This window comes from Lampetra planeri, unplaced genomic scaffold (genome assembly GCF_965212315.1).
Source record: "Lampetra planeri unplaced genomic scaffold, kcLamPlan1.2.h2 scaffold_1325, whole genome shotgun sequence".
In the NCBI taxonomy this organism is placed as follows: domain Eukaryota; kingdom Metazoa; phylum Chordata; class Hyperoartia; order Petromyzontiformes; family Petromyzontidae; genus Lampetra; species Lampetra planeri.
Genome location: NW_027614042.1, coordinates 11,504 through 19,576, shown reverse-complemented (window position 1 = coordinate 19,576; position 8,073 = coordinate 11,504). Strand labels below are relative to the sequence as shown.

At 42.1% G+C, this 8,073-nt stretch overlaps 1 protein-coding gene across 1 annotated transcript; it reads left to right on the top strand.

Moving 5' to 3' along the window:
- Window positions 1–226: 226 nt before the first annotated feature.
- LOC144739135 (spermine oxidase-like) lies at window positions 227–7,190 on the top strand. Its single transcript, XM_078622112.1, is given in 7 exon segments — window positions 227–434; window positions 1,210–1,436; window positions 2,945–3,118; window positions 4,016–4,760; window positions 6,211–6,371; window positions 7,004–7,116; window positions 7,118–7,190. Coding segments are annotated over 7 exon segments (1,701 nt in total).
- The last annotated feature ends 883 nt before the right edge of the window (window positions 7,191–8,073 follow it).

The window sequence follows — 8,073 nt, the reverse complement described above, 5'->3', positions numbered from 1 at the left end:
CATAGTTTTAAAGTGTTAGCTATAAAACATTACATTATTGCTCTGACTGTTATAGTTTGAAAAAAAGTGGGTTAGTCAAAATGGAGACATTTAAACTGACATACTAAATTTTGTTTTTCTTTTTACTCGCCCACAGCTGTATTGTTTGTCTGTTGAATCTTTGTTGACCCATTTTTTCTGTCATTTGTCCCTCCTGTCTTTCGACTTGCAGGGGAGCTTGGACGGCATGCAAAGTTGTGAAATTTCCACAGACAGCACTGATGATTCTCTTGGTAGCAGCCTACGTACTCATCGGCAGCCTAGAATAGTAGTGATCGGTGCTGGCTTGGCTGGCCTTGCTGCAACCAGGATCCTACTGAAAAGCGGCTTCACAGATGTCAAAGTCCTAGAGGCATCAGACCACATCGGTGGGAGAGTTCACAGTGTTCAGCTAGGTGAGAATATTTGTCCTGAATAGTAGTGAAAAAGTGTGGCTGTGTCTGTCTGAAATGTACTTCTTAAAATACGTTGCATTCTTTGAAATGATAAGTGATGTAGATTTGTGACCTTTAAACCTGCATTTTATATAAAGACACAGCACTTCCAAAGAACGTCCTTGTTGGTCAGAGGCATTTAGTGAAAAGCCTGAGTTTGTTAATCCTCAGTTGTTGAAATATTCAATTTTATTTTTCACGTGACAGATGACAGAAATCAAACCAAATGTCCTTTACAATTTCATGTATTTGAATTCAGGCGAAGTTTAAAATTCCTCATTTCAGGATGAACTAACGCACAAAACCTGCTTTCTGGAGAGGATTTAAGATTCACTAGCTCACATATCTTCTCAACAAAATAAAGTGGCCTGGCCCAAATTAACAAGGAGAAAAGAGCATCTGTTCATGGTACATAAACTCTCGTGCGAGTACTGCCCTGTTGGAATATAATCCTATATGTCACAGATAAGTGAGTCTGTTATGTAAATGGCTCGTTAATATGCTCAGATGTTATGTAATCCCATACCCATTCAGCCCTTTGTGTGTGTTGCATCAGACCGTAGTTATTATAGAAATGATGTAGCAAACCTTAGTCCCTCTTCAGTGTGCGATTCCTTGAATGTCAACAGAAAATAATGGTCTTTAAAATACAATATTAAGCATTTTACTTTCAGTAAAGTACTTCAAGTTCACTTTCTGTTCTTTTTATTTTTTTCTCTTTTTTTTGGACTTGAAGGAAACGCAACTTTGGAGCTGGGAGCCACCTGGATCCATGGTGCCAATGGGAACCCAGTGTACCACCTGGCAAAGGACAACGGGCTGCTGGAGGACACCACTGATGGGGAGGGTAGTGAGGGACGCATCAGTCTGTACACCAAGAACGGCGTCGCTCATTACCACACAGACGATGGGAAGAGGATCCCCAAGGACATGGTGGAGGAGTTCAGTGACCTGTACAACGAAGTGAGCTTATAACAATACTTCACACTTCAAATAGACATTTAGTGACAGTTCATTAATCAGTATCACTGATATCAGCAAATACATTAGTCAGTCAGCGTAGCACAACTGCCATAATGTAAATTCAAGGCCCTGAAAGAAAGTATGAAAACCTCTTCCAACATTGTCCGTTCTCAGTAACCCATCATCTCAGACCTGGCGCAGCCTGCACCGTTACTGCACGTACCACTGGAAAACAGTCCTGTTCCTCAAAATGTTTCATTTGTTGTTGAAGTAGATCTACTACTAACTCACTATTACTCCCTGCCAGCAATTCTGTCATTTACCTCTCCATCATACCCTATAAAATTCTGACTTTAAGATCTTCAGCTACTTTCACTTTCACCAGTTTACATGAGAAAAATTGTACTTTCTAATCATTCCTCATGTTTTCAGACACTGAATTTATACCGAACATTTTGGTAAACAAATCTTTTTACTGAATGGATTCTAATGATTCAGCACAGAACTGTTTTACCCATCAATACCGTCAATTTCACCGAGTAATATCGAGTAATACTACCATTCTCATTTTTCCTATAGTTCACTTCAACATTATTTCACATATACCTAGATCTTGTCAGCCCTGTGTATAATGCATCTATTTTTTTTTTGTTTTAAAAGTATAAGTTACGCAACAAAAGTCCCATAATGTATTTTATAATCCATTAGGCGATTTAAGATGATAAAAATTACTTGACGATGCCTCACCTGAGCAAACATCCATAACAGCATTATTTAATATTACCCCAGCCATCTGGAGATGAAGCACGGAAATGGCCAAGAGAGCAGCTGAGCCCTTGTTTGTGCACCATGTATTGTTTTAAGTCGGTCACGTCTGGAAAAAGATAGCACACGTACAGTATATCATCCATACAAAGGCAGTTTGTTGTTGACAAGCTTTTGCACCATGTTTTTTTTTGTCTGCGTGCACCTCGTGACCTTTGAGTCCCCCGTGCTGGGTTCATGTAATACACCTCCTTTATGAATTCAGACTCCAAAACAACAAGCAAGGTGGCAGGGAAATGATTTTCATTTCCCTCTGCAACCCTGCTGCCTTTGGGTTCTCCAGGAGCTGTTGAAAACATCTTTGAATGGTTTCATGTTAAATTGTTGCTTTGGTCAGTTTCAAATCTCCAATATATATTTTATCAGATACGACCATTGCTCTCTTTCTCTTACAGTACATATAGATGGTTTGAAGTTAAAGAATGTTGGATTGTATTTAAACTAAAAAACACTGGTGGTGTGTGGTCACATAGAAAAAGGTAAAAAATAGCCCCATTCTTTTTTTTTTTTAGTTTTATTGAGGTATTATTGAATCTGCTGTGTTTCTCCATTATGTGGAAAAATCAAGTTCACTCCTGAACTTCAGTGAACTCGTTTCGTTTCCCTTTTTCCTTTTACCGTTCCTACACATTCTTCCTCCTTCTGGTTACCCTCTGCCTCACTCACCTTTCATCATCCTTCAGGTTTATGAGCTGACGCAGGAGTTCTTCCAGAATGGGAAGCCAGTTTGTGCTGAAAGCCAGAACAGTGTTGGCATCTTCACACGAGACGTGATGCGCAAGAGGATCATGATGGATCCAGAGGATTCTGAGAGCACCAAGAAGCTCAAACTCTCCATGCTTCAACAGTACCTCAAGGTGTGTGTGTGTAAATACGTTATAAAGCCTGTTCCGCGCTCAAAGCTCAGTCATTCAGCAAATGTTAAAGGCAAAAATGTGGGAAATGATTTGGAAAATTCAGTTAACAAACCCACAAATTACAGTGAATAAAGCCACTGGTTTTCTCTAAACCTTGTCCTCACTGACCTGAATACAACAATAAAGTTAATGACAAAGAAGCTCAAATTTCTGCCCTCTCAACATTAATCGGGATATGTACACTGACAAACTGTTCAGGGCTCTTTTTGTACATATGTGCAGTTGTTTCATGTCATATCATTTCCAACCATGCAGCTGAGAGCAGTGCTTTGCTGAGGCATGTTTTTCTTTCAACAGCACTACTACAATTTAAAGCTTCCATTTAAATCTTACGTGAATTATTGTTGGCTAAAAAAACAACTAGTGTAGCTCACAAGTACTTATAATCAGTCATCATTCAATTGACAAAATGTTGGCATGAGGGGGACTGTTTGCCGTACAATGGAGGAAAGCCCATCTGTGTATGTAGTAATGGTTATGTGGTAATGTCAGTGTAACTTGATTTTAAAAAAAAAACGGTCAGTTATAACAATCAGTTATCAAAATGTAGCTGTTGATTATTAATGTGAAATTTCAGTTAATTGCTGAGGCCGTAGCCATTAAAGCTAGCTATAGTTAGCTGAATCCATATTAATGTATAGATTTACTATATAACACATCTGTTGAATGAACCATGGATGGGATGGATGTTGTTCCACCACATCTATTGACTGACATATTTGGACATATTTGTGCACACCACAAAGAGGTCGCTGTATGATGTGCACATTCAAACCACTTACATCACCAGCTTTGTTTCATCCAAACGCTCCCTTCTGCTTTCACAATGTTCTTCAGGTGGAGAGTTGTGAAAGCAGCTCTCCCAACATGGACGAGGTGTCTCTGAGCGAGTTTGGCGAGTGGACACAAATCCCTGGTGCACATTATCTCATTCCCGGAGGGTTCATGAAGATCGTGGAGCTCCTGGACAGGGACATCCCCCCCCACACCATCTGCCTTAGCAAACCAGTTCGCTGCATCCACTGGAATTATTCAGCCCAGCATCAGGAGCTGATCGCCAAGCCTGAAAACACAAAGCAAGGCAACAACCACAATGAAAACAGACACCTCTGCCAAGCGTACAACGACCCTCTGATCCTGGGTCACCCCATTTCTGTGGAGTGCGAAGATGAGGAGTGGATCGCAGCCGACCATGTGATCGTCACAGCTTCTCTGGGCTTGTTAAAGCAGAACCACGTGGCCATGTTCTCACCCTCTTTGCCTGAGGACAAGGTGCTAGCCATTGAGAAGCTGGGCATCAGCACCACCGATAAGATATTCTTAGAGTATGCCGAGCCCTTCTGGAGCCCGGAGTGTAACAGCATCCAGTTTGTGTGGGAGGATGAGGCACAGCTTGAACAGCTGGTCTACCCAGAGGAGCTGTGGTACAAGAAGATCTGCTGCTTCGACGTCCTCTACCCGCCTGAGCGCCACGGCTACGTGCTGAACGGCTGGATATGTGGGCAGGAGGCATTATACATGGAACGCTGTGATGATGAAACAGTAGCTGAGATCTGCACTGAGCTGTTGAGGCGCTTCACAGGTCAGGATACTTACACAACATCAAATGTAGACACTGAAGACAAACAGATCACATCTCCTTGTGTGGTTTTTAGTCAATGAAGTCTTTTTTGCCTTCTGTGATATATTTTCCCTTGTAAGGTTATTGTAATCCATCCATCCGTCTTTGTGTTCTGGATCAGACTGAATACATTCAGGTGGTCACCATGACATCCTCGGAGGTCCAGGTTTAGATCCAGATCCTATGGATGTTTTTTTCCTTTTTTAACTTTACTTTGTTTGACGTTGTGAGCTGGGGTCAAGCCTTCTGAGTTATTTCTTGTGGCAGTGGTGAGGAGAAGAAAAGCGCTGAGAAGCAGAGAAAGGAGCCTCTGAAAGGAGGAAACAAACAGTAAAAAGGGGCGAGTTTCAGTCTGAGATTGATTTTGACAGGAGCTTTTCAGGAAAGAAAATCTGCAAAAGAGCGCACTTTTACTCAGGCTCCACTTGCCTGAGTGCAGCAGCTGTGACTCATACGTACTGTGACTGGAACTAGGTAGTTGTGTTTCACAGAGAGGAAATGACATAAGCTTCAGTTGTGAGGTAAGCAGGTCTTTGGAAGAGGGTTGGGAACGAATACAGCTGAATGACTCAGGTGCTGTGTGTCACTACTGCTGTGGGCAGAGACTGTGTCTAATCTCACAAAGCCCAAACGTATAATCCAAAAAAATAGTTAGATCTTTTTCCTGTTTTGTAGAAGTAGTTAGAGCCAGTAAACCTGATAACTGAGACTTCTTGTAGCAACTGCTTCAACAGGGAGGCGCATCTGGTAACCAAATATTCCCACTTATTTATAAAACAGATGCAGAATTTCACATTCACATTCACATCATACATACATGAAAAGAAAACTGTAGGAATGTAAACCACACCATGTTTAACAGCATTGAATGAATTTGAGCAAACATGCATTAGGTCATAACATGCAGCTGCGTACGAATATGAAGTGCTGCAGAATAATAGTTTCTGCTTTGGAAATGGGTCAGTGCTAGTGCAGGAGCCCGTCACTTCATTATGAGGTCATCGGACTGCCTATAGAGCTGCAGACTGTAAATTACTCTGAGAGGCATGAACACATTCCTTATGTAGGTCACTGAGGTTTAATCCCCTCAGCTGTTGCTTTATAACATATAGAGTCACCGGTGCCTCCCTGCTCGCTGAGGGACACGAGTTGATTAGTGTCAGCAGCTTGCCAGTCGCAGTGAAAGATCTCAGCACACAGCTGCTGGTCTGGTCTGGTTGAGTCACAAACATGCACACATCCCATTTGAATATCCAAAGCAGACAATCAGACACTCAGTGAATTTCACTGTGCGAGTTCTGTGCTGCCTGTGTGGCAGCAGCCGACCTTTGACCCTGTTTAGACGTCAGAGCGTACTTAACAAGCTATCTGTCAGCACTAACTGCGTACCCATGTGTCCATTTGTGCACAGGAAACCCGAACATTCCAAAGCCCCAGCGCATCCTGCGCTCCTCGTGGGGCAGTAACCGTTACATTCGAGGTTCCTACTCCTTCACCAGGGTCGGCTCCAGCGGCGGAGACTTCGAGAGACTGTCCATGCCACTGCCCTACGCCAACAGCACCAAGGCTCCGGTGAGACACCCACGGCACTGCAAAGGAGGTGGACGCAGTCAGGGTATTGTGTCAGACAATAGGATCTAGTTAGTCAGTTTTACATCTGTGTGGATGGGTGAGAGACTTTGAAAAGTTTGGAATTAACACAACAACAACGTAGCCATTAACAACTTATATTTTTATTAGATGTTGGTCCCTATTCATCATTGTGACCAAAATATAAGACAAAAACCATGATTTTCATTTTATTGTTATTGCATAAACATACACGTTATCAACAACAGCAGAACTGTACGTTTGTTTACAGTCTCAGTGTGTGCTCGCTCTCAGTGTCATCAGCAGTGTCATCACTTCCATGTTACGCTGGAGCACTCGCAGAGCAAATACAGCTGGTGTCAGGACGGCTGTGAACGCGCACTCCTGCCGGTAGTGTCAAGCATGAAACCTGAGGAGGAGAGTGAGGGGCAGGAGGGGAGGGAGGGGAGGGGGGCACTGCTAAAAGAACAGCACGCCCTGAAATCACTCAGTTCGTTTCGCCACATGTAGAATGCAAACAAGAGAGAGAAGAACTGTAACGTTGACATTGATGGACTTAAGTGTGAATCTTGTTTTCCTCTGTCACCACCCCCCCTCCCCCACACACACCCCAGCCTCTACAGGTCCTGTTTGCTGGAGAGGCCACCCACAGAAAATACTATTCCACCACTCACGGTGCATTGCTGTCAGGACAGCGAGAGGCCACTCGCCTAATAGAGATGTACCAGGACTTGTACAGAGCTGAAACCAACCACAAAGCCTAATATGTCAAATAAAAGCCTCTTGACTCGTGCAAAATAACTGATGATTTTGAAACTTTTGATTATGTGACACAAATAGCTCGGGCATTATCACATTGATAACAAATGACAATTGTTCCTGTTGTACTGTAGATGCAAATCATCCCAAGTGTATTTGTTCAAACGTTGCCAATGGTGCTGTCACTTTTGTCTTTATCATTCTGTCACTGTGCTGTTTTATAATCAGTAAGTTAATGTTTATAAGTAACTCTACATCTGTAATTTAACTTTTTGTAAGTGCCTTCTGTACGTAATGTCTTTTCAAGAAATTTTTAACAAAATAAAAGTTCTATCATCATCTCACAACACTACGACAGTTGTCTTATTTCACCGATATTGGGAAACACATTGTCATAGACCAGTCTTCATGAATATTTACCAAGAAAGTAAATGATCCTCACGCGCCAGAGCGCTGAACATCTATTCTATCACTATGATGGTTTCTTAACGTATGAGAGGGAGGCAGGAAGTGAATGCATGTGGAGGAGAAGAATCGGCTCAAGTGATTATGCTGGTGTTACAACAGGCCAAGGACCCTTTCCAAAAGGCAGGTTTGGTCATATCCTGGTATTTAATAAACCTTTCATTCACTTTCATATAAACTGACAGAAATCAAAAGAAGCATCGTGAAAGTTTCATATGCTTAAATTCAATTTTAATTATATTGGTCAATATCACCTGCACTTCTCTTCTCCGATAATAATCAACTGAGTCAACGTCTGCTTCAAAAGCAGTTTGGCTGAAATCAACAACATGAGGCCTGGCAACGTGACTTTTTACATCTCTGTTGCAACAACTGTTTCTGTTGGAGGCAAAGTGTTGCATAAGGTGTCAAACAAAAGCAGAGTGTGGTCTTAATTAAGAAATACATCAATAGCTTGTCA